This window comes from Cucurbita pepo, chromosome 10 (genome assembly GCF_057944985.1).
Source record: "Cucurbita pepo subsp. pepo isolate OVF chromosome 10, ASM5794498v1, whole genome shotgun sequence".
Taxonomy (NCBI): domain Eukaryota; kingdom Viridiplantae; phylum Streptophyta; class Magnoliopsida; order Cucurbitales; family Cucurbitaceae; genus Cucurbita; species Cucurbita pepo.
Window position 1 is genome coordinate 4,382,607 of NC_141807.1, and position 25,892 is coordinate 4,408,498.

General features: G+C 38.6%; 5 protein-coding genes and 1 pseudogene across 11 annotated transcripts; 2 read left to right on the plus strand and 4 right to left on the minus strand.

The window, feature by feature from the left end:
* The first annotated feature begins 2,911 nt into the window (after nt 1–2,911).
* LOC111803512 (lactoylglutathione lyase GLX1) lies at nt 2,912–6,806 on the plus strand. Of its 3 annotated transcripts, none has more exons than XM_023687950.2 (9): nt 2,912–3,062; nt 4,110–4,245; nt 4,321–4,445; nt 4,874–4,938; nt 5,010–5,222; nt 5,557–5,604; nt 5,722–5,829; nt 5,938–6,090; nt 6,541–6,806. In XM_023687950.2, exons 2-9 carry the CDS (start codon nt 4,130–4,132, stop codon nt 6,586–6,588), a joined length of 876 nt encoding a protein of 291 aa, XP_023543718.1. In that variant the 5' UTR covers nt 2,912–3,062; nt 4,110–4,129; the 3' UTR covers nt 6,589–6,806. The 3 variants fall into 3 exon arrangements, with proteins under 3 accessions (XP_023543718.1, XP_023543716.1, XP_023543719.1); XM_023687948.2 differs by lacking the exon at nt 2,912–3,062 and adding an exon at nt 3,687–3,845; XM_023687951.2 differs by lacking the exon at nt 2,912–3,062 and adding an exon at nt 3,723–3,863.
* Nucleotides 6,807–7,542: 736 nt separating this feature from the next.
* LOC111803507 (uncharacterized) lies at nt 7,543–10,361 on the plus strand. The gene is made up of 2 exons (XM_023687943.2): nt 7,543–9,093; nt 9,726–10,361. The coding sequence occupies exons 1-2, from the start codon at nt 7,687–7,689 to the stop codon at nt 10,116–10,118; spliced, it is 1,800 nt and encodes a 599-aa protein (XP_023543711.1). The 5' UTR covers nt 7,543–7,686; the 3' UTR covers nt 10,119–10,361.
* Nucleotides 10,362–10,707: 346 nt separating this feature from the next.
* LOC111803514 (autophagy-related protein 8C-like) lies at nt 10,708–13,598 on the minus strand (annotated as a pseudogene). Its single transcript, XR_015422774.1, has 7 exons — nt 13,417–13,598; nt 13,231–13,301; nt 12,857–12,911; nt 12,714–12,766; nt 12,121–12,239; nt 11,923–12,040; nt 10,708–11,559 (listed from the first exon to the last, which is right to left on the minus strand). The product of XR_015422774.1 is annotated as an autophagy-related protein 8C-like (transcript).
* Nucleotides 13,599–13,982: 384 nt separating this feature from the next.
* On the minus strand, nt 13,983–16,047 carry LOC111803513 (uncharacterized). Of its 3 annotated transcripts, none has more exons than XM_087127927.1 (2): nt 15,906–16,047; nt 13,983–14,765 (listed from the first exon to the last, which is right to left on the minus strand). In XM_087127927.1, the coding sequence occupies exon 2, from the start codon at nt 14,753–14,755 to the stop codon at nt 14,195–14,197; it is 561 nt and encodes a 186-aa protein (XP_086984053.1). In that variant the 5' UTR covers nt 14,756–14,765; nt 15,906–16,047; the 3' UTR covers nt 13,983–14,194. The 3 variants fall into 3 exon arrangements, with proteins under 3 accessions (XP_086984053.1, XP_086984051.1, XP_086984052.1); XM_087127925.1 differs by lacking the exon at nt 15,906–16,047 and adding an exon at nt 15,033–15,173; XM_087127926.1 differs by lacking the exon at nt 15,906–16,047 and adding an exon at nt 15,029–15,169.
* On the minus strand, nt 14,718–18,908 carry LOC111803511 (ATP synthase gamma chain, chloroplastic). 2 transcript variants are annotated; one of them, XM_023687946.2, is made up of 4 exons: nt 17,620–18,908; nt 16,681–16,820; nt 15,906–16,027; nt 14,718–14,765 (listed from the first exon to the last, which is right to left on the minus strand). In XM_023687946.2, exon 1 carries the CDS (start codon nt 18,753–18,755, stop codon nt 17,640–17,642), a length of 1,116 nt encoding a protein of 371 aa, XP_023543714.2. In that variant the 5' UTR covers nt 18,756–18,908; the 3' UTR covers nt 14,718–14,765; nt 15,906–16,027; nt 16,681–16,820; nt 17,620–17,639. The 2 variants fall into 2 exon arrangements, with proteins under 2 accessions (XP_023543714.2, XP_023543715.2); XM_023687947.2 differs by lacking the exon at nt 14,718–14,765 and having other exon boundaries at nt 16,681–16,838.
* Nucleotides 18,909–20,790: 1,882 nt separating this feature from the next.
* LOC111803508 (calcium-dependent protein kinase 2) lies at nt 20,791–24,935 on the minus strand. The gene is made up of 8 exons (XM_023687944.2): nt 23,794–24,935; nt 22,997–23,140; nt 22,764–22,916; nt 22,518–22,633; nt 21,802–21,969; nt 21,591–21,718; nt 21,376–21,475; nt 20,791–21,297 (listed from the first exon to the last, which is right to left on the minus strand). The coding sequence occupies exons 1-8, from the start codon at nt 24,563–24,565 to the stop codon at nt 21,223–21,225; spliced, it is 1,656 nt and encodes a 551-aa protein (XP_023543712.2). The 5' UTR covers nt 24,566–24,935; the 3' UTR covers nt 20,791–21,222.
* Nucleotides 24,936–25,892: the final 957 nt, after the last annotated feature.

Consider the following 25,892-nt stretch of genomic DNA (forward strand, 5'->3'; position numbering starts at 1 on the left):
ACTGAAAGCAAAATGGAACGATAAATATCGATGGTCCAGTGAGGAAGACGTTTGTGGTTCATTGAACCTGGACGCTATTACGGATTAGAGCCGCCTCGTCTTTTTGCTTACGTGGCTGATTATTACTGGTTCAGAATTCAAGTCCCCTAGACGCGCGGCGCTCACTGCTTTCGTCACGTACTTCAACCGGGATCCCCATGGTCAAGCCTCCCATTAAAAAAAAAATGTTTTTTTAGTGCTTTGCTTTTGGAAAATAAAGTAGTTTTAATTTGTGTTGTACAAACATAATTTATTTTAATCTTATTTTAAAAAATAATATATATTATTTTTTCCATTTTTATTTCTTTAAATTTTAAAAATAAAAATGTGTAGCATTAGATTAAAAATTTATTCCATATCATTCGGTTAAGAATGAGAAATAGAATTATAATTGGATCGGAAGTATGATCTTCGTTTACAACGGTTTAAATAAGATACAAACTATCAACTAATACCATAGAAAATATATAACTAATTTAATCGGGTAAATAAGATAAATTATACTACTAATCAAATCCTAAGATAAAATATACTGCTAACAACTCCAAAAAAAAAAATATATATATATATATATATTAACGGATTACGAATATCTAAGATATACTCCATAACTAATTATTAAAATATATTCTCCAAATATCGTACCTTAATAAATTTGATATTTATAATTTTAAATGGTAATTTAAAAATAGTATAGAAGGGTAGAATCTTTTTCTCTTACGAAACCCACCAAAAAAATTTAGGGTTTATGCAGAGAACCTGAAAGATTCTTAGATTAAAAATAAATAAAAAATAAAAATAAAGATTCTATGGCTATCAAATTCCTCGTATTTCTTTTTTCTTTTAATTTTAAAATAAACTTTTGTGGTGGGTTACGAAATTTTTATTATTATAATTAGTATTACGTAGAAAATACGAAGACTCCTCCAATTTAAAATGTGAATTTAATATTTGGAGTTTAATTTATAATATTTTTAGGGGACTCACGTTGGATCCTCATTTGAACTCTCTCTTATTATATTTTATTGAATTAATTATTCAGAATAATAATAAAAATTTAAAATAGTGAGTCGTTTTCCAATTTCCATCACTAAATGCGACCACAAATTCCATTTTTCTCCACCAATAGAATTAATTTTTATTTTTAGAATACAATATAGTGTGGCTTAAGCGTCTTTATGCCATTGTAAGGCCATCATTTTTTTTGTTAAATATTTGTGGTCCTTATTATTCTATAAACCCTTTATCACATTCACTTGGCATCACTATCACTTTGTCTATTTCTTTTGTTTACTTCACTAAATAAATAAATAAATATATATATATATATATATATATATATATATATATATATATATATATATATATATAGAATATAATAAATATTAGATACGCATGAAAAACAAAACAAAAAAAGAATTTTAACGAATAAATATGAAGGTAAATTTAAAACTAGAATGTATTTCAAGTAAAATTAATTAGAGTTAAAATTATGAGTTTTATTATTATTATATTCCAAGAAAATAGATATATCATAATTGTATATGCTATAAACAAGTTGCATTAATAAAATAAAATAAAATAAAAGGAATTAAAATGTGTAAAGGTGGTAGTGGGAATTTGGAATCTCCCTTTTGAGGAGCCTATGGAGAAGCATGTCCTTTGCAGACGTAAAGAGGCAAAGCCATATTTTCTTCTTCTTCTTTATTATTATTATTATTATTATTATTTTGTCTGTTTGTGTGCTGTTTTTTGTTTAATTGTTTCTTTTTTTATTTTTATAATCCACATCAGATAATTGGTTGGAAGAGGGAAAAAATGGGTTTATTCGTAAAAAAGAATTGAAAAAAAAAAAAAAAAATTCCGGCGCAAGCAAACCAACGCATCAATTTCATTAAATATTAATGTATAGAATCAGGTCTAGATTGGTCGCATGAATGACTTTATTAAATCATGGGATGAAATAATTACAAAAATATTGGAATTAAACATTTTGAGTATGAAATCTAATTAAGGAAATAAATTATTTTGTAATAATTACAAAAACAAAGTTTGTTTTTTTGTGGATATTGGTGCTGAAAACCAATCTACTAATCTAAAATGCCTATGCATCCGAGTGTGAATGGGCCAAACTATGCCAAACTCGGCCCATTCAAATGGGCCTTGTGGATTCTAAAAGTTTAACAGCCCATACACTTTTTGGGCTTCACTCTTTACTCCATCATTTTTTGAACTTAAAAGAATATAGAGTTGAAAAGAAAAATACGAGGCTGAATGAACAGATCCAAATGGGTTGATGGAAAATTACATAAAAGTCCTTGACTCAAAGCCTCAACCTCCAGGGCAATTCTGTATAATGACACGAATCCAAGAGCACATCATGACAGCGTCGGTAAAGCGTGTGGACATCTGAATGTGGTCCCATCTATAAATCTAACGGCTGTAAGAACACGAAATAATATTTCTTTTTCATAAAGTCGAATTTTTATTTTTCTTTTTACTTTTCTATTTTACATAAATTAAAGGAAGATGTTGGAAAAGATATTGTCACATTTTTATAATGTACATCTTTGTCAACTATTTTATATATCAATAAAAATTAATGTACAATATATCTGGACTAGCATTAAGGCATCAAACGCCCATTTTCTTATCAAGAATTATGATATTTATAAAAAAAGAAAAAAAGTGTGTAATATATGTTTAAATTTGGTTTATAAATTTATAACAAAATTAAAGATTTTAAAAATTAATTGATATATTAGTATAAATTTAAATGTTAAATTTGTGTTGAATAGATTTGAGGATAATATTTTTTTATATAAATTTGGAGATTAAATTTAAGTTAAAAAATTAAAAAATAAAATTGTAATTTAACCACTATCTCGAGGGTATATATAGAACGATGCCGCTGAAACAGATTGCGGTGTTTACCGTTTCCCCGTACACGAGAGTCTTGAGGCATCAAGAGTAGGGCACTTGTTCTCTTCCTCTGCAACCCTTGACAGGCGCGCGACACTGAGGTATGATCTCTCTCACCGATGTCTGGAATTCCTTCCCTTTCAAGCCATCATCACAATCCCCCTCTTCCATCTCCACCACTCTCCTTTTCTTCGACCACACCGTATTCACCTCCGATCAATCGCACTCCTGCTGCTGTGGAGCAACCCTTTTCTTTTGTCCATCCTTTTCTCTACAACTGCTACTGCTGTGGACCAATATCACCTTTCCTTCTCTTCTCTTCTGCTACTGCCACTGTCTTGGAGCCGAACATTTTCTTTTCTCCCTTTTGGAGCCAAGAATTCTTTACACTATTAGGTCTCTTTTCTGGGGTGCACACCAACTGTTTGCACAAAGTTCTCTAAGATGGTTGATATAGAAATCAAATATGAGATAGAAATGTTATTAATTTATAAAAGTTTCCGTTGTTCAAGTGAGCAGTGTTCAAAGCTACCAGCACTATGATCGGTTTATGGTCAAGTCCACCCATATTTTTGTTATGCAATATTATAATAGACATCCTGTATGCTTGTACGGGAGAGATAATTTCTAGTATAATTTGATAGAAAGACAGACGGGAAGTGAGTGGAAATGGAGGTTAAATCCCACCCCACTTCTTTTGCACTAAAAAAGAAAGTTGAAAAAGAAGTCGGAAATGGAGTTTCATTGGTCCACGTACGTCTAATTTGTTTATGAAGATAAGCCCCATATGTTGATATCATTGAATTTCCTCAATTTTGCCAAGATCGTTCTAGTACCCTCAAGCTACTTCATTTCACTGTTTACCCCTGTTCAACTGGCGAGTGGTGAGTTCTCTCAGGCGGGTCAGTCCATGTCGTGCTATTAAATTTCACATATCTTTGTCGCTTCTCTGTGAATTCTCACATTTTCTTGTTGTTCCTGAGTATCTATCGTCTTTGTCATCTAGACGCGATTGCTAGGATTCACATGGTCAGCTAATGTTGCTTGATTGTGCTCAAGATGTGAAGTTTTACTAGGGGGTGTGGAGTTGAAGTTATGCAGTTCAATAAATTTTGGTTTCGTAATCATCTTCTTGTCAATTTTTACAGACTAGTCGATTTCAGTTGCTATGGCCGAGGTTGCATCTCTTGCTCCGAATGCCGACTTGTTGGAATGGCCCAAGAAGGACAAGCGTCGGTTTCTTCATGTTGTTTACCGTGTCGGTGACCTTGACCGCACTATCAAGTACGATTCTATTATTTGGCACAACGAATTTTTCATTTTGCATTTGATTGTTCTGATTCTTTGTTTACTTTTCAGGTTTTATACTGAATGTTTTGGGATGAAGTTATTGAGGAAGAGGGATGTACCAGAAGAGAAATACTCTAATGCCTTCCTTGGATTTGGTCCAGAGGATTCCAATTTTGTGGTGGAATTGACATATAGTATGAACCCTTCATTTATCCGTTTCATCATGCTCACGCATATCTCTGATTATGTTCTCAGATTAGCGTGAAGTACTCTTGATTCGTAATGTTGATAAAATCTGACAAGTGGGATGGAAAACCTAAAATTGTGGCTTTAGCTTATTTTTCTCGAGCAAAATATCTTTTACTTGGCAAACACTGTTGGTTATAATTTCTTCGTCTGTCTTCAACCATATTTTGCCTGCTGGTGGTTCCTATCCATCAAATTTATATGGACGGGAGAAATGAATATGTTTCTTCCCCAGCCTGGTCGCTTAAGTTTGAGCATGAATGGGTCGATCTAAATTCTGAAACTTATCTTTTCTGGAGTTCATTACAACTTGTCTATTTTGGTTCGGTGATAAACTTTGATATTGATGGTAGTTCATATTGTTGGTGTTTTGCAGATTATGGAGTTAGTTCTTATGATATTGGGACAGGCTTTGGCCATTTTGCTATTGCATCTCAAGATGTAAGAGTGTCCCATTTTAGTAAGTTTAATTGTTTGTATTAAACTGAAAATAAACTCTCGTGGACTTCTAGGTATATAAACTTGTAGAAGATATAAGAGCAAAGGGAGGGAGCATTACCAGGGAGCCTGGTCCAGTCAAAGGAGGATCCTCCGTTATTGCCTTTGCAAAAGATCCTGATGGTTATATCTTTGAACTCATCCAAAGAGGTCCCACTCCCGAGCCACTCTGCCAAGTAATGCTTCGTGTTGGTGACCTGGAACGCTCTATCAAATTTTATGAGAAGGTATTTATTCAAACGAATTTGTTTCTATCTGTTTAATATCCTACCGTCTTATTGGAGAAATTGTTTTACAGAGGAATTCTTGAACGATGACATGGTAGTATTAAAAGATGCTCGTTATAATTATTGTGGCTTCTTTGTTTTAACCTTCGAGCAACATGATTCTGGAAAATGAACGATTGTACCAAGACTTGCTCAAGTGTGCAAATCGCAAAATAAATTGTTATAGAAATTGCCTTTTTTTGTTAAACATAAGTTGTTTGAGATATATATTCATATGTCTATTCTATCGGATTTTTATTAATGTTCTCGTATTTTATGGTTTCTCTTTGCGTAGGCCTTAGGAATGAGGTTATTGAAGAAGGTTGATAGGCCAGAATACAAGGTTGGCAAGTTTTCTTTTTACAGTTACCACCAATTCTTTCGCTATGGATTGATCTTTCTGTCTTTCTGATACTGGAAATGCTTTGGTTCTTTTTATCTCACTATATGCATCCTACAGTACACCCTCGCCATGATGGGATATGCAGATGAATTAGAGACGACAGTGCTAGAGTTGACTTATAATTATGGTGTGACTGAGTATACCAAGGGAAATGCATATGCTCAGGTGAGTTTATCACACCTTTCTCCATCTATTATTTATTTAATTAATTTTAAACGGAAACTCTTTCTTTCTATTGTGTACCTGTTAAACGATTATTTTGGTTTGTTTCAGGTTGCCATTGGTACTGATGATGTGTATAAGAGTGCTGAGGTTATCAAACTGGTTAACCAGGAACTTGGAGGAAAGATAACTCGACAAGCAGGACCACTTCCTGGAATCGGCACAAAAATTGTTTCCTTTCTGGATCCTGATGGTTGGAAGACTGTAAGTATCTTATTGTAATTTTCTATATTCAATTTGGTCCAACATTATTTCTAATTGTCAAAATTCAAGTGCCAATACTTTTTCTTTTGCACTTAAAACACTAGTAAATAGAAAGCCATTCCAAACGGGCTCTAAATGGCTCTCTAAGTGTCTCGATCAACTCACTCTTATGGTAAAAATGACTTATTATTATGATTTACTTTCGAGGGGTAAGATCAGTGCACTTGCCTTTTTAATAAGAAAACGTGGAACTGCAATCGTGTCTTTATTTTTGGAGGATTCTTCGTATCATAAAGGAATACAAGTTGGATTACCTCTTTGACTGGTGATGCCAAACATATGATAACGCATGCCATGCACTCGAGCTTAAAATTTGAGATACATGTGATCTTAAGCCTAGTAGTTGATTAGCTTTGAAATGTGGGCTAAGCTTTTCATTACTCTTTGTAGGTCCTTGTTGATAATGCAGACTTCCAAAAGGAATTGGAACATCAATGAGCTGTGTCCTGTTAAATAAACAAGCGATGGGGTAAAACCGTCCTGCTTATGTGGTATCTACCTATCTATGTTGGAATAATGTAGAGTCTGACAATGGCTCCAAATCTTTCACATTTTCAAGTGGTTGCACCTGTGGTATAGCAGTTGCCATGGCCTGTACGACGTTTCAAAAGCAAAAAATCAATCTACAAACTCTACTTCTAAGTAGTTCCATGTTATTAATGTAGCCTTCCTTCCTACATGTTAATATATCTTTTTGTCCCATCGCTCCCATAAGATTTTTCTCACCTAGTTGATTCTTCTTTGTCCCTCCACCAAACTTCGTGAACTGGATAACATCCTGCGAAATCAGGTGAGCTATGTATATTGTAGCTGAATAAGCCAACCTGTACACAGGAAGAGATCATTTGAGCTTGGTCCATTAGACATGGGCCGATTGGGCTGAAGAATTTGGTGGTGGTGGGACAAGGAACTGTGGAGGGTTGCATGCAGACAGCCACGAGAGTCAGAAGAGGGTGACGCATCCATTGCCATTCCTGTCTCTGCCACTCTCTGACCAAAATCCCCAATTATTAGTATTACCCACATACAGACCCTCTCCTTTCTTTTCTTTCTTTTAACACAGCTTTGCATATATATTTTTCTCTTGTGTTAAAGAGAAAGAAAAAGAGAAAAAAGAGAGAGCCCATATGAATTTGGAGACGAAACAAAACGAGTGAGCGGTTGAGGCAAAGGAAGGTAAAGTACAGACATTAGAAAGAAATATCCACAACGTCTGCTCCCGACCCATTACCAAAAGACGCGCCCATTTCCTCTCTCTCCCCGTGCTTCCCAATAAAGCCACACACGCATTTTTACCATTTTGCCCTTCCTCTCCCTCTAACATTCTCTTCTTCTTCTTCTTCTTCTTCTTCTTCTTCTTCTTCTTCTTCTTTTCTTCCTGCGAGTCTGTGACCGATTATACAATAAAAAAATTAATATATATATATATATATATATTAAAAGAAAAAAAGACCAAACCCCACAACATTTGTCGCTCTCTTCCCGTTTCCTTTTCTTCTTCTTTCTTCATTCCTTCCTTCCATTTTCGCGGCTGTAATGGCGAAGTCGTCGACCCCCACGACGACGTCGCTTTCGACCGTTAAACCCAAGGATTATGCTCATAGTCCTGTCCATTACGCCGTCGCTCTTGCGGATCATTCGGCTCTTTCTCGTATCGTTTCCACTCTTCCTCGTCTTTCCGATCCTGTTCTTATTCATACCGAGGCTGATTCTCTTGCTCAGGAGCGCATCGCTGACAAGATCTCTGCCGTCCTCGACCGCCGTGATGTGCCCTACCGTGAAACTCCTCTACATCTCGCTGTTAGGCTTAAGGATGCTTTTGCGGCGCGCACTCTTTCCTCTGCTGGTGCTGATATTTCCCTCCAGAATTCTGCCGGATGGAACCCTCTGCAGGAGGCTATGTGTCGCCGGAGTTCCGATATTGCGCTCATTCTCCTCCAGGTTCACCACCGTGCTGCTTGGTCCAAGTGGCGCCGACGATTGCCGCGCGTCATTGCTGTTCTTCGTCGAATGCGAGATTTCTATATGGAAATTTCGTTTCACTTTGAGAGCTCTGTAATTCCGTTTGTTGGGAAAATTGCACCGTCGGATACGTACAGAATCTGGAAGCGCGATGGTAATCTCCGAGCCGATACGTCTTTGGCTGGATTTGATGGCTTGAAGATCCAGCGCGCGGATCAGAGTTTTCTCTTTCTTGGCGACGGCGATCACAGCCACGACATTCCCTCCGGTTCACTGCTAGTGATCAACCGCGACGATCGCAAAATCTTCGACGCCTTCGAGAACGCGGGAGCTCCGATGAGTGAGTCCGACATTGCTGGATTCTGTTCTCAGACGAGTGTGTACCGGCCTGGAATGGACGTCACGAAAGCAGAACTCATTGGAAGAACCAACTGGAGAAGACAAGAGAAAACCGAAAGCGTCGGAGAATGGAAAGCGAAAGTTTACGAAGTACATAACGTACTGTTCAGCTTCCGATCGCGAAAGGTAGCTGGCAGCGAAGGTGACGTGGCGGGTAGTGAGCAGGTCCTCCCGCTGGAACTCGACGAAGACGACGATGGGTTCTTAGTAGCCGAAAACCCCAGTTTCGGGCTGCCGGACAGGAATAGCACCGACCGGCGAAGACACAGTAGCTTTGTTCGGGAAGAGAGGGAATGGGTAATGATGCCGAGAAAAAGCGTGGACATACCATCTGCGACAGCGCCACCGCCGAGGAAGGCCGTGAGGCCAAATTTTACGGCGGTTCCAGTTGAGCCGCCGCAGACGAAGGAAAAGGAGTACGTGAGGAGCTTACGTCCATCGGTGTGGTTAACGGAGCAGTTCCCATTAAAGACGGAGGAGCTACTTCCTTTACTCGACATTTTGGCGAACAAAGTGAAGGCAGTGAGAAGAATGAGGGAGCTACTCACCACCAAGTTCCCGCCGGGAACTTTCCCGGTCAAGGTAGGAATTGAAAAACGTTTTTCTGGGGTCAATTATAGTGGGCCCTATCTCGGGCTTTAGAATTTCGCTTTCTTGTAGCCTCCTTGATTTGATTTGCTTTGATTTTTTTTTTAATTGGGTGTTCTTTTGATGCCCAAGCAACGGTCTCTCGGAAGTCTACCGAGGAAGAGTGAGGCTTAGACGCCCTCTGATTGGTTGACATCCATGGTCGGTGATTGAACGGCGATGGTATCGACTGAGTTGTTTCGATCCTACGGCGATGGACCGCTGGGGTCCATCTCAGTCGAGGATTTACCCTAGACAAAGAAACCTCCGGGGCCCCACTTTTGAGTTTTCTCTGAATCCTGGTTTTCCTACAGAGGGCCCCACTCTTACTACGCTTTGCTTTTTTCTTCTCACAAAACTACAAAAAACAATAAAGACCCAAATAGAATTTGACTCAAACATTATAACGTGGCAGCGTTAGAGACAACGCGGCCTAGGGCCCTTTGAACCTTTTTTCTTTTTTTTTTTGTTTAATAATAATTATTAATTATTATTTGTGGGAAAAAGAAAAGTTTCAAACTTATTCAAAATGGGGGCCGCATAAGAAAATTAAGGGTTAATAATCTTTTGTTCTTGGGTGTGTGTAGGTGGCTATTCCAGTGGTGCCGACTGTGAGAGTGGTGATAACCTTCACCAAATTTGTAGAACTTCCACCGGTGGAACAATTCTACACACCGTTTTCAAGCCCAAGGCAATTAGCCAACAGCGGAGGAGAAGACCCATCTGAATCCTCCTCCCACTATTCGTCTTTGCCGTCTTGTTCTTCTTCTTCTTCCTCTTCATCGTCATCTACGTGGCTGAGGCGAAGCAGCAGCCACTCAGTTGCTGGATCGACGGCAAAGCAAAACCAACGGTGCTCGTGGTCGGCGGGTCAAGATGAAGTAGACCCATTTGCGATTCCGAGTGGTTATACATGGGCGAGGTCCGATGACAAATCAAGCAAACTGAAAAGGTCAAAATCCACCAGGAAATCCAAATGATTGTACTGCTGGGGAAGATGATGATGATGATGATGAATGATGAGAAATGAAATGGGAATTAATTTAAATTAGTTGTATGAATTTGGTTGTGGTTTTCATTTTACAGATACGATGTAGATAACCGTCTAATTATAACTCATCCTTTCAGAATGTTGGTGGTCTAGACATAATTTTTTTTTTTTTTATTCTGGTCAACAATCGTAGTCAACTTCAAAGAAATAGTTGCTGACAGTTTTGTTTTTCCTTTTGTCGGAATTTTGATCTTTGCCCACTGAGTTCAATATTCTTCCCCACCGATTCTTATAATTTGAATCTTTTATTTCTTTTCCTTTTTGGACCATCTCTTATTCCAATGCCCCACGGCCGGCCCCTCTAATCTTGATGAACTTGTGAATGAGCAGTAAATAGTCTAATCATGTACTGTGTGATCCAAGTTAATGGGGGGAAAATACATGTGATTCTTGAATAATTGATGGATTTGATTAGAAGTTTGAATTTGAACCCAGGTGGTTATATCAGTAGACATCTGGTCCAGGCTTACGGGCCTTGTGAGAATAAGATGCCTTGTGATTACGAGGAGGATTAAAGATGTGTATATATATATATATTATTAGAAAGAAAAAGATGCCCAAAAGACATAGTTTGCTTCGTTAGATGGAAACCAGAAGGAGTTGGCAAGCTCTTTAAAAAAGTAATATTGCAGTGGGAGTAAAAGACAGCCCATCCACCTATGGCCCTGCGTTCTGCTGCTGCTGCTTCCTAAAGGCGTTTCTGCCAATTATTTTCTAATCTTCCTCGAATTCCTTCACTAAGTTTCTGTAGTTCTTCATCGGTTTGGATCCCCAGGTATGACTCTTTAACTGTATCTCGTTGCTTCCTGCACCTCGAATTCCTCACTTTGTTTGTGCTTCTTGAAGTTCAAGATAAGCTCTTTCTTATGAATAAAATCTTTAGATCAGATCTCTCTCTGTGGTTTCGTTTATATCATCTTAGAAATGGTTTAGACAATATGACAGCGAGAAAGTTGTAACTTTCTGTTCGCTTTACTAATCTGGGTAAATTCAATGGTCATCCGAACATGAATTAGTTTTTTTAGGCATAAATTTGGTTGCTGTTACTTTCAACACCAATAATGGATAGACAGTGAATTTGATGTTGTATTGGTTGGAATTAGAAACCATGGCTGCAGAAGCACCAAGCTGGGCAGACCAATGGGGAGCTGGAGGTATAGGCGCCATGGAAGAAGACGACGGCAGTAAAGCCAAAGGGGGCCAGGGCTCGGACAAGAAGGCTGGTTCTAAAACTGGAATAGCAAAAGCCATGGCGGCGACCGTGGCTGGTGCCAAAAAGATAGGAAGTGGAATATCTAACGGCATCAAGTGGATCATGAACCCTCGCAAGAAAAGCTCCAAGTAAATTAAGTAGATTTGTCACAACATCCCTGGCACCAAAATAACAGAGAGGGAGAAAGAAATCTACTCTCGTTAGCAAAAGATTGAAACTTTTCATGATTCTGGTATTTGTGTTTGAATATTGGCAAACATGGTGGTACGTTAAAGAGTTCTAAGACTTGTTTCGGCTGACATATTCAGTATTCTATAGATATCAGATCAAGTAGTAGTAGTAGTTTCAGGCTTGTGTCTATAGTGATATAGTTTCATCATGTCATATTAGACTCATTTCACTGCTCGATATGCAACTAAAAAGACACCAATAGCTATATTTCACTGGTTCATGAAAGAAGGAAAAAGGCTAAACAAAGCTGAAGCATTGATTGATCGGAAGAGACATAGCTGGAACTTACATGTAAATGTATCATTGTCCTCCAAGGAACCCACCAAAAGTGTTTTCTCCACTGTATGACATGTAAAGAAACCCATCTTCATCCTTATTATGCTCATAAATTACAGACATCAAAGCACCTGTTGTACAGAAGAACTTATTACAATGCCCACATTCGATATGAGATCAGATACTGAGAGAAAAAAGGATCACCACTCACCAGCTGAAGGTAGAGTGTCCTTGACAAATACAAATATAGCTCTCTCAGCACTAAGCTTAATCTTATTCCGAACAACGTAAACAAACTGTCCAACAGTTAAATCAGCAGAGACGAGGAATCTGCAATAGGTAAGATAAAAATTCTACAGTGAACGAATAGAACTGTTCGATTATACAAGATTGGCCCCTTCCAAAACGGATCGTCCAAGTGCTTATAACGAAACAATACTTCATGTTCGAGATTAATACAGAATTATAAAGTACTAATCAGGGGACTGGCTTTATTGGGACTAACTCTATTGCATCTTTTCCATGTATCACACAATTGCCAATTCAACGAAGTTATCAACTGAAAGCCATTAAGATCTTTCAAGTAAACCATAATTCTTATGATTGACTTAGATACTTCTGTTTCTCATAGAGCTCCACTTTTAAACTACATTCTAGCAACTCCATTATTTTCATTCAACACATTACTGCAGCTGCTACTAACATATGTACTAGTATCTACTTTAAGAATGTTGTAACATCTTATCATCTATTCATGCTAGTTCACCGATTCATAAAAAGAAGAGAGAGAGAGAGAGAGAATACTTGTTCCTATGAATGTCAACAATGTTACTCCTCCCAGCTTTCTCGACAATCACCTGTTTAAGTTATTTGAATCAGTACCAAAGCCGAAGTAAATTTAAGAAACCATACGTAGTAAAGAACAAAATAAGTAACATTATTCATACAGGTATTCTATCCGGGTCTTTTCTCTTACGCGATCAGCTTCAACCCGTCTCTTTTCTGAGACGTGAAGACCCCAACAGGGTAAGCAATAATAGTTGAAACATGAACGTACCACATCATTCTGACTATATTACCCAAAAGGGTTGAAAATAGTGGAAACAATCATGAAACCAAATAGATATTCGCCTATTCGGTGCCCACAAACACAACACGAAGATACTTCGACTACCAAATAGCACTCGAATTTGAATAAGGTGGCCGACGAAGTCACAAAATCAATCAACCTCTAATCAATTCAATAGCAATACGCGTATTATGCCCAAATACATGCGGATATGGATATGAAGCTTTCAAGAGAGTAAAATTAAATGATTACCCAAAGGAATTCCAAGTTCGAACGAGCTTCTGGCCATGGAAGAAATTAGAATCTGACGCTAAGATTGATCGCTGAAAATCAAAGAAAGCGAAACGTTACAACCCACAAAGAATTCGGTATGAAGAAAAGCATAATCAAAAGTGAAAAAAGGGCGAAGAAAGACAAAGGTTGTTGGCAATGACATACCCAGCCGAACAGAAGATCAAAACAGGCTTGCGGAACGTCAGTATTCGAGTGATGAATCGGCAGAAGAATTGGATAATATGAAAGCAGAATTTACAGAGACTCCATGATCATCACTCCTCAGTAATAGTCCGTCCAGGCAATGGAATTGTGTAGACGGAGGAACCTCCTTCCAGTTCAAACACGTAGAAGCCTGCCTATTCTTTCTCAAGTCATCACTCTACCTGGACCGTCCATTTAAAACAGGCCCAAATTCGTGGCCCAAACCAAACACTCTACCTGGACCGTCCATTTAAAACAGGCCCAAATGTGTGGCCCAAACCAAACATGAGAAATTTAATTGATATGCTAAAATCGTAAAATAATTTCCAATTCGAATATATTTCCATTTAATGTATTTCCAAAAAATGAGAATTAAATTTGAAAATCAATTTAAAGTCAACATATAATTAATGAAATCAATTTACCTTCAATGTGGAGAGATAAACAATAGATTCTTAATTTAATGATGAAATCTTATTTATGTAAATAATAAAAATATTTGGACATTTTTTAAACTAGCAATGATCTTATCCAATCCGACGTCGTTTCGTCACTAAAATTCGAAAAATATAAGGTTCTATCGTTTTGTGTTTATTACAAAACTGGAATTCAATTACCAAAAACTCAAATGAAACAACCAAAATGTGAGACCAAAACTGACCCAAAAAACAAGAAAAAGACGACGCAAACAGTTGTTCTTAAATCTTGAAGAAGATGATGATGATGGTTTTTTGTTGCATCACTCCAAAAACCCAGTTTTGGTCAATATGGCATTCCTCACTTTACTTAGATCTCTTCCCTTCAATGTTCTTCCAATGCCTTCACAAACTGAGAAGGATGAAATCTGGGTCCTTGCAAGCTTCCTAGCAATCCATTCATGTGGAGGAACCATAACATCCTCCTCCTCCTCTTCCTCCTCATCATCGTTAATAAAGCCGTATTCCTCGCCCATCCAATGACTACCCATGTTGCCATTTCTTCCATATATCTTGGACCAGTCTGGTATCTCCAAAGGAGCTGAGGATCTCTTCACAGTTTTGGGTTCTTGATTGGGTGTGGTTTTGGCTTTTGGGATCATTTTTGGAGCAGAGCTGATCTGCATGCACCAAGCAGAGGAAGACGAAGAAGAAGAAGAAGAGGCTGATGAATTGAAGTGCTTGAATTTTGTTGCCACGGGGCTCGAAGCTTCTTCTTTTTTGGTTTCGCTGGGAAAGCCCCACGCTTGTTCTTCATCAAAGTCTTCGTCTTTGATTGATTTTCCATGAAACCCATGGCTCCATCTGGTGTTGGAACCTGCCATACTGGTTGATCTAAAACAGAAAAACAAGTTTAGTCCATGAGCCAATAAGAGAAAGATGAGTAGAACAAAAATGGAAAAAGAAATCAGTTGTTAACAATGAGTAAAACAGAGTCACTAGTTCCAATATAAATATATGGGGAAAATAACATATTTTGTTTCATTTTTGGTGCTGAAGAAAGTGAGAATGCGATGGAACTGAACTGGGTAATCTCCTCGGGAACAAAAAGGAACAGAGACTGAGAGAGAGAGAGAAGCAATATGAAATGAACTTACTTACCTGCCTGGCCTGATCACTCTTGGAAAGAAACTGGGCTTTCACACGGATATTTATCAGATTTTTATTTCTTTCTGAAAATGAGTAAGATGCAGGGTGAGGTGCAGAGCCCCAAAAGTAACCGTGACAAACCCAGAGAAGAAATGAAAAGAAAAATTAAAAAATCACCCTTGGCTTGACCTGAATACTACCAGAGAAAATCACAAATTTCAAGGGCCTCGGTTCAGACTCAGAAATGACACCCAGCAAGAACAGGGAAACCCCAAAAAGGATAGCGAAAAACAGATGAATTGTACTTTCATGGCATATCAAAAAGCTGAAATAATTGGAAGAGAAAGGATGGGATTTGAAGAGAATCTGAGCTAAATAAAACTGATGATGGAGAGGGTTGGTTTGAAACGAAACTCAAACAAAAAGCAAAGCAAGAGAAGATGAAGGGAAGTTGGTGTTGAATGTTTAGAAGAAAAGGGTGGGTTTTGATTGGGAAAGATGATGGGGAACGATGAGTAAGAGACTCAAAGAGTCTGACCAAAACCTCACTGATTTCCGTAACCTTATCCTCTTAAGTCGCAGCACAACCCATCTCATTCCTAGTGACAGTCAGAGAACCTCAGTAATCTATTTCCATTGCTTTTTTCAATCTCTGGAGCTGGCCTTGAAGGAGGTGCCAGAGGAGTAAAAGCACTTAATTTGCTTCTGCCTTGCTGCTGCATTGAGATATGTGACACAAGTTTTGGCCACCAAGGATCTTAAGCACTTCAAAATTTCCATCCATACTACTTCAATCTCCAAGGTTTCAAGGAGCTTTGGGATTTATGGGGGAGAGAGAAGACAAGAGAGAGAGAGAGAGAGAGAGAGAGAGAGAGAGAGAGGCACCTGTCTTGGTATTGAGGGAGAGACGGTAAGGTGTCTTCTCAAGCTCAAATCATAATGTCTGTTCGAAAATGACACGAGAGCGTGTGTGGGTCAACCCTCCATGTTCGGTTCATGCAGAGGGCCTGTTTCATGAAACAACAAAATCATCCACCTTCTCTTCTTTTTCTATTTGGAAATCTTCCCAGTTGAACTCATTCATTCATACAAAATTCAAACGTATTCGACAGAAGAAGGTAAAAAAAAAAACATGAAACCACCTCGGTTTTTGACAAACAATCAAACATTTTTTTAATGCCTTTTATTGGGTGTCGTTGTATTCCAATTGAACACTCCAAAGAATGCTTACTTTTGAAATGGGAACTTTTTTTTTACCAAAACCAACACTTTTGCCAAAGATATACAGGCAAAAAATACTCTGAAATGACATGAACCAGATGGCCCTCTCTCAGAGGGAGACGTGGCGATTTGATTAAATGCGCCTAACTTAGATTTTTGCATCACCACCACCACCACAATCAGAAAGAGTGAGAGTTAGAGTTCAAAAAGATTGAGTTTACAAATGAACTGCAGTGCTGAGTAGGACTTTCACCTTTAAACAGTTCAAGACTATGTGGATTCCAAGTAAGAAAGAAAGAAAGAACAGAAAATCATATAATGGGGCAATCAAAAATCATATAGAGGGTGATAATCATTAAGATAATGAAAGCCCTTTTATATCTGTGGTGGAAGAAAAAGAAAATACTTTGAATAAAGCGAAGATAAGATCAGACGGTACCTTTTTTTTCATTCATTTAATCACTTTCCTTCACCGGGATGGGATTTCATCCTCTCTTGCAAAAACTATGGCTTCCCACCACCATTTTCAACTTCTTTTGTGTCTATCCACATCGCTTAGCCTGCTGTTGATTTGTTCGTCTGCATCAAATTGTTTCCCTTTATGATGCATAATTAAGCATGTCATTATTCAATTCTACTTTATTGATTACTTATGTTTACCGACGAAGTAGAGGTGTGTTTTATTCATGGTTATGGTCATTATAGCAATAGACAGAAAGGAGAGGCAGTGATTAAAACAAATCTGCATACATGGGATGTCGACATTCTGTGAGACAACATGAATCTTTAGAGCTGCGATAAATATTAAAAAATATACACAAGGCCTGTAAGACAACAGTTCATATTATACAGATCAATCACCAATCAAATTCTACTGTTTTTTATCCTCTTTTGACATAGAGTCACCAAACTTTCCTTGGCTTGCACATTTGTGGAATGGAGATTAAGGGAAAACTTGAACTTCTAATGATCTGATAACCTTTGAAATTGAAAATATAGGCTTAAAGAAGCACATAAATTATCATGTTTGAAACCAAAGCTAGAAATAAAAGGGACGTTACATAGAGTTGAGATGAACTGTGATTCTCCATAAGGCCAAAAGCCCCCAATAGTTACGTTTATTATATATATGGATACTCGAACAACGCTAAAGAAAGCAGAGATGCACCAAGAAGTGCAGATATTACAAGAATTATCAACAACCATAGCGTCAAATAGACCAAAAAGTGGATAGGATTGTCTTATATTCCAAGATGCGTTGTCCCATTGTCTCATTGCACTGGGTTATGATGGGATGAGACTTAGAAGGAACTTGCTAACTATGTCATAGTTCTTAAATGGGCACAGTTTACGTTAAAAGATTTTCAGTGGAAAGTACCTAAAAGTAGCATAACTGACTCAAGTCAAAGCGTTGGCACCAGCAACAATCTCCAAAATCTCGCCAGTGATTTTGGCTTGACGCTGTCTGTTGTAGACAATAGAGAGCGTCTTCTTCAACTCGCTTGCATTATCAGTAGCACTGCTCATGGCACTCATTCTGGCCGCAAGTTCACTGGCTAATGATTCTTGCAATGACCTCAAAATTTGACTGTTCAAATAGAGAGGTAATAAAGCATCAAGAATCTGAACTGGGTCCTGCTCAAACTGCAAAATTGGGGAAAAATCTGAGGTTTTTGTTCTCACGGCATCTCTCTCTATGGTTAATTTTCCTTCTTTTGTCGTCAATCTGAAGAACTCGTCCTCTGCGGCATCCACACAAACACCATTTATATCACAAATCTCTCCTTTCGGGGACAATGGAAGCAGTGTGTGGATCACAGGGTCCGATTTAACTAATGACACGAATTTGGTGTACAGAAGCTCGACTTTGTCGACCTCTTCGCTAACAAAGAGGGAAAAAACATCGTCTGCAATGGCTTGAGCTTCTTTAGCTGTGGAAAGTGAACCGCCCTCAAGAAATCTATCTACTGGGATGTAAGGCCGGCGAAGGAAATACGAATTTCCCTTCTTGCCAACGCTAATAACTGTATAATCAACGCCAAGGGTCTTCAATTCTGCGATTCTGGATTCTGCCATTTTGATGATCATGTTATTGAAACTTCCGCAGAGGCCACGATCCCCTGTTACAACAATCAAAGCAACCTTCTTAACCGGTCGGACGTTTGTAAGAGGAACATCTATATCTTCGGTTTGGAGCTGCTCGTTGATGTTGTAAAGAACTTCAACTAGTGATTCCGAGAATGGTCTTCCATTAACAACAGCTTCTTGAGCTCTACGCACTTTGGCAGCAGCAACGAGCTTCATAGCCTCAGTAATTTTCTGGGTGTTCTTCACTGAATCGATCCGTTCTCGAAGCTCACGGAGGGCACAATGAATCGGAGTGACAGATGAGGATCGCGAGGCAGAGCCTTGCAAAGGAACTTGAAGTGGGTTAAAATGCCGAAAGGATAGAGCGGAAGCATCGGATGAAGACGATTTTGAGGATACCCACATTGTGAAGTTTGAGCAAGCCATGATCTTTAATGGATGACCTACTCGGGCTCCGATTCAGAGAAGAGGGTCTGCTAAGTGGAGTTCAAATTTGCTTTCAAATGTCTTTCTCCGTGGTCTTATTCTCCGTCTTGGAGCTTTTGTTCTGGTACGAGGGAAATGAGATAACGATTTGGATCAGGTTTGTGATAACGATTTGATCGTTGCAGATTGCTGGTGATCAAATATTTGGAGGTGGGCTCCATTACACTCCGCTCTGGTGGGGCATGATCTTTGTACATTCGTATTTGACTGCGGATGGTTTATGCGGCTACGCGACTCTAATTTTGTCCGTTATCCCAGAACCACAGCCCCCCGCCCAGAAAGGGAGACGAAAAGGGTAAACGGAATGGGCTTCCGTCGGCCCATGTTTGAGTGAATATACAGGCCATCGGCCCAATTCAATGGCGAACCAGTTTCACTCCATCTGTATCTCCCGCCGTTTCCCGCTCCTTCGTTTCCGGTTGGGATTTCGGGGAGGCTTTTGAAAGCAGCAAAGAGAATAGAATTTGAGAAGAGGAAAACTGCGACTATGGCGTCAGTGGGCTCAACTGACACCAAAATCACTCAAGGGAAGCTTGGTTACTCTCAACAGCCATCCGTCTTACTTCACCACAAGTTCCTGCACTGGGCGGAACATTCCCTTTAGACATGTTCATGTTACATGTAAGGTGTATTGTTTCTAGTCCAAGTAGTATTAGTATTTGAATCATTGGCAGGATCATCAGAAGCATGCTGTTGTTAAAGTTTATCTGTTGAACGGATCAACAACATTGCTGGGGAACCCATCGCGAAGCTTTTTATTTGGGACGACCTTTAGTGAGCCAATGAGAATTAGGCTGCATTCATTGATATCCTCAGAGGTTATTTCAGGGCATTCTGGAAACACAGAAAAGCTTGCAACTCATCCAGTTGAAGAGCTGGTGAAGGAAAATCCAATCCACAAGAACAAAAGCCAGGTGCTCTGTATTGGGTTTTACTAATTGAAAGAGAATACGCAAAATTAGTGAAAGGGTTTCTAAAGGGGTTTGGATGGCTGGATCTGGTAGAAAGGTTTGTTCATGAGGTAATGGAACACATATTTTCTTTTTCCGTTGTTACTGTACTCATAGATTATTGACATAGAGAACACATTAAGGCTTTTTCAATGCTTGCTCATGAAATAAATTATGGCAATCACTGGTTCGAAATTCTTGTGCATTCTCAACTTTGGTGCCTATTTAGGTAATCTAACTAAGACATGGAATTGAAATATGGCATTGACTGATCAGGGCTAAAGCAAAGCTGTCTAAGCTTGTGACTGTAATAGTATATTAACGATGTCTTTGAACGTTAGACTGCCATTTCTTGCTTCTATTCATTACGAGTGTATTACTTTTCTTACTTACTTCATCTTCAACAATTTTACTCAATGCTGAAATCGAATATGCAGAGTTGAGGTTTCTTTTTTCTCTCTTCCTTTTCTCCTAGTTGGGATATTTGTGAATACATATATCATCTGGTCTGATCCTGACTTGGATGATTTCCATTTCAGGTCATAGTTGAGATATTTCTGTAGCCCCACATATGTCATTTGTTACGGATGTTCAATGCAAAAGGATTCAACAGAACAGTTGTGGAATCTGCTTCCTACATGAATCTAAAGTTCAAAACCCCAAAAAGCTGCACCAAAGGTCCTGATCGCCTTGATATAAATATGAAGGGGGGATTTATAATTAGTGTTCGTCATTGGCATTATAATTCATGCGAGATGAGAACTGTTCTTTCTGCTCAATGTTGGAGTTTTATGGAATCGCTGATGTTTTAACAACAAAATCATAAAATGGGGTAGACGGTAGAATCATCCATAAACAGAGTGGCTTCTTGTTCATGTGATATTATTGTGTGCATTTTGATAATGCAAGCACATTACATCAAAGAACACATTTTTTAAAGAACCCATGATGAAGGATGCAATAAAAAATTATTCCAATTTTCCTAATTATTTCTGAGTCCTGCCATTTGTTTTACACATCATTGATTCACTGCAAAATTCGAAATTGGATTTGATTCTAATGTTCTGTTGAAACTACTCTTGAAGAATGTCTTGCGAAATTGATCAGATCAGACAGTTCTTGTTCTTTCAATCTTATTCCAACAGATACTGATTTGTTCTAATGGAATGAGACTTCTAAACAATAGTTCAACTAACAAACAGAACTGGAAATGACAAGAATGAAAACTATTAGCTTGCTCTTGCAGGATTCTTCGGTTAGGTAACAGCTAAAAGAGAAAAAGACAGGCTACATATACATACAACTTACCTCTATTTCTCAGGGAAGTACTGATCTCAAGCTAAGGCAGCAAAAGAAAGGAGAAAAAACAGACAACTATTTTGACGTCTGAATTAAGAGGTTCTGGCAATCGTCGGATCCACCGACCCGCTTTGAAGTTTGAATTTGCTGATAAGAAATTAAAAGAGCTTTCCTGGTTGCGTTGTTCCACTTCTCATCATTGCGCAGAATTCCTGGTAGTTGATTCTACCATCCTGCCATGCAAAGAACAGTGCGTTGATAATCAACAGACCCACAAGAAAAGCTTATATTTTAAAACTTGAACAACTTACATTATCTGTGTCAACCTCAGAGATGATTTCCCTGATGCTGGCTTCATCACCCATGCCATAATCCTTCATGGCAGCCTCCAGCTCGTCTTTTGTAATGTATCTGTTATCAGACCAATAGCTCGGTAATATGATGCTATATATACATATTTCAAGTCATTGCAAACCATTGAATTACAGATTTGGATTAAGTGAGGATCAGAAAGTTCCTGACTTACCCACTACTATCCTTGTCGAAAAACTGAAATGCTTTGTATAAGTGTTCATCTCTTTCTAATCTGTGCCTGTGCATTGTTGCAGAGATAAATTCAATGTAGTCGATCGATCCGTTTCCATCCACGTCGGCCTGAAAAGTTTGAACCTTGCTATGAGAGAGTTCTTAAGCAAAAACCAATTAAAAGCATTGGAGATAAGTGTTTATTTACTTACAGCTTCCATTAGCTGCTTCACTTCAGCCTCTGAGAGCCGTGAACCAAGACGAGCTAAGCCTGTCTTCAATTCTTCATAGGTGATTGTGCCACTATTGTCAGTATCTATGTTTGCGAACATGGCTTTAAGGCCCTTGATTTCTTCTTCAGATAAGTTTTCCGCAATGACCTAAGATGTATATCAGTGAGGCTCAAATGTAAGAATTGTGAGTTGCATCAGCGACAAAAAGTTCACATAGGAGGTAAAGAAACAAGGCCTCCTTACGAGAAAAATATGAACAGACACACACATCAAATAAAACATGTAGTCGCAGAAACTTCACAAGTTGAACAGACATTACGATTGTGAGATCCCACATCGATTGGAGAGGAGAAGAAAGCATTCTTTATAAGGGTGTAGAAACTCTCCCTAATAGACGTATTTTAAAACCTAAGGAAAAGCTCAAAGAGGACGATACACAATGATATATGTAAATTGAAAATGAAGCAACTATGCTATTAAACTACTTAATTTGCTTAGGATACTAACATCATCGTCATCCTTAGCTCCACAGAGACGGGCAACGGGCAACATATACATCAGATATCTTTATGTTCTCAATATGCACAAAATAAATGCAGTGTGGTGTGCATCAATTGTGTTCATGCAGTCCTAGAAAGCAAGACAACATTTCCTCTACAAACCCGAGTCCTGATTGCAGTGTCTTAATTAATTACCTTCAAAGCAAGCTTCTTAAGCTTATTCATTGCCCTGAATTGCTTCATTCTAGCCAGAACAGCGTTATCGATTGGCTTGTCTGATGCTTCTCCACCTTCTCTGATCCATGGATGTTCTAGATGAAGACACAACTAATAACATTAGCCTAGATAAATGGCAGCAGCATTGCAGAAAAACCAAGAGGAGAGCCAAATGTGAAACCAAAAACCTTTCTTAAACACATATATCAAAGGATTGGTTGATACCTAGAACTTGTGAAGGAGTAATCCTCTTCCTTGGATCCTGTGTCAGCATTTTCCTCACAAGATCTTTAGCACTTTCGGATATGGTCGGCCACGGTGCACTAACAAAATCGATGTCTCCTTGCAGTATGGCATCAAATATTCCTTTCTCGTTTTCTGCCATTTCAAATTGAGACAGGAAATTCAACACATTTTCATCTTGTAGTTTTAGAAACTGAAACTGTAATATAATTTACCTGCCCAAAATGGAGGCACACCACTGAGAAGGATGTACAAAATAACTCCAGCACTCCAAACATCAATTTCCTTCCCATAATTTCGCCTCAACACTTCAGGAGCAACATAGTAAGCACTGCCAACTATGTCACGATACACTTTACCTGAGATTACATCCAAAATACAGTTTTCATTAGCAGTTAAGCACAAGGATCATCCGTGTTCATCATACAGTTTTCATTTCTTCAAGTGAGATAAGAGAGATTAATAGAAGCTTCGTCGCATACAAAATCGTTATGAATGATAGAAAAATGGGCAGGAATTAGAATGAAATTCACAATCTGGGTCCATTAAGAGATGCCAAACTAATGATTTTGACTGGCTATACATCTGTGATCTAAGTATCAACAAATTCTACAAAATTGTAAACACAATCCCAAAATTAATCATCATTATCTATGTTAATCGTCGTTTTCTTGTCTCTGCTTTGCCCCATTGTCTGGGAGAATAGGACACATGATGATCATATTGCCTCAAATGCACGGCAGATTTGATTAACTTTTTAAGTTTTGAAACTTGTCCAATAAGAAGTACAAATTGCTGAAATGTAGTGATAACCAAAATTCACATACGACATGGAGTTCAGTTCAGCCATGGTGGCATCGGAATAATCTCACTACTTAGCATGTGAATGACCTGCATCTACTTCCACATACGAAAAAGTAAGTATATATTCTCCGCAAGTAGAAAGGGTTTTAACTTTTTTGTTCAGAAACTAAATGAATGCAAGAGGGGAAAAGAAAACAAAAAGATGAACCTTCTTCAATGAAAACAGACAGTCCAAAATCAGTAGCCTTCAACATTGCTCCCTCTTTCTTGCTAGACAACAAGAAATTTTCAGGCTTCAAATCACGGTGCATAACCCCCATGAAATGGCATATTTGAACAACATTCACAATAGCACGACAAATTTCAGCAGCAGCCTTCTCAGAGTATTGGCCCTGCGCAATAATCCTATCAAAAAGCTCCCCACCAGCACAAAGTTCCATCACCAGATGAACCGAATACCTATCCTCATAAGCACCTTTGAACTCAACAATGTTTGGTTGTCCAGAAAGATGCTGGAGAATCAGAATTTCCCTCTTCATATCATCCTTATCATTCTTACTAATAAGCTTCCGTTTGAGTATAGACTTGCAGGCGTAAGTTTGGCCAGTGGAATTCTCAGTGCATAAATAGGTAATACCAAATTGACCTCTACCCAGTTCTTTTCCAAGAGTGTAGTACTTTTTAATATCATCATAGGGCCTACCCAGAATGGTGTCTGGATGATGTTGCGCTGTTCTAGGAGTAGCAACCGCAGGCTTTGAGAAAGCGGAAGCTGACGGTGGATGCTCCGCTGTTGGAGGCGGCTGAGGCTGATTTCTATTAGATGGGATTTGGGTTTGAGGGGCTGTTACCTTCTGTGTCGGGACAGTAGACTGAGGTTGGTAAGATTGATACGGACCTCTGGTTGCAATCCCTGTCGCCGAATCAAACCCATTAAGACCTGATGTTGGAGGCTTTTGCGTACTGCTACAGCAACCCATAATCTAGACAGAAAGTGTCAATGTGGAGAGGGATGAGAGGGATGTTTTCAGTAAAAGAACAGTAAACCCAAATGGGGATTGAATTTCTGGGAATGATGAAGAACAAATCCGCCGCCCAAGTCTGTATCCAGGTTGGAGAACAAAGGGATTTTACGCGTTGGAGGGAAGAAGAACACGAAAAGGTTACCTCTAAATTTGGATTTTGTGAGACGAAAGAGGAATGGAAGTTCAAGCGTATGAAAGCAAAACCCAAAGATATCAAAGCTTGGTGAAAATTGCTTGATAATAAGGCCAACCAATGGTCACCGTGTTCGTCACTGAACTTTAAAAGCTGAATTTAGTCAACTCAACAAAGGCGGTTCTTGTTCTTGAGAATTGCATTGGAAGCTGCTTTTTTTTTCTTTTTTTTGAGTTAATTTTAACACTCAACTTTTAATTATTTTTCCTTTGAGAAAGTCTCACCTTTAAATTTCATCCATTAAATTCATAACGTTTTTGTATGAATAACTGTTGGCATTTGGATTTAAAGTGGACCAAAATGTATTTTTGTGGCCAGGAAAAGCAACACATTTTTATTATAAAAATTTATACAAAATACGTCACTCTGAAAATAGAAGTTACAGTAAGTAAAACTGTGATATCCCACATTGGTTGGGGAGGAAAACAAATTACTTTTTATAAAGGGGTGGAAACCTTATTCTAGTAGACGCGTGTTAAAGCCTTGAGGGGAAGCCCGAAAGGAAAAGCTAAAAGAGGACAATATCTACTAGCGATGGATCTGGGTCGTTACAAATGGTATCATCAGAGCCAGACACCGGACGCTAGCAACACTGGACGATGTGCCAGCCTTCTCGCTGTTCCCTGAAGGGGGTAGACACGAGGCGATGTACCAGTAAGGACGCTGGCCCCAAAGGGGGTGGATTTGGGGGTGGTCCCACATCGATTGGAGGAAGGAAAGAGTGCCAGCGAAGACACTGGCACAAGTGGGTGGATTGTGATGTCCCGGATTTGGGGGTGGTCCCACATCGATTGGAGGAAGGAAAGAGTGCCAGCGAAGACACTGGCACAAGTGGGTGGATTGTGATGTCCCACGTTGGTTGGGGAGGATAACAAATCACCCTTACCTTCCCCTTAATAGACGCGTTTTAAAGCCTTGAGGGGATAATTGAGTCTACAAAAACTTTTATTTATCAAAATTGTACAAAATGCAATGGTAATTAAACAAAAAAATAAATGTTTCAAGCTGTTTAAAAATTACTTTGCAAGTAATAACATATTAACGAAAATGAACGTTTAATGCCACTAATATACATTTATTTGTTATATA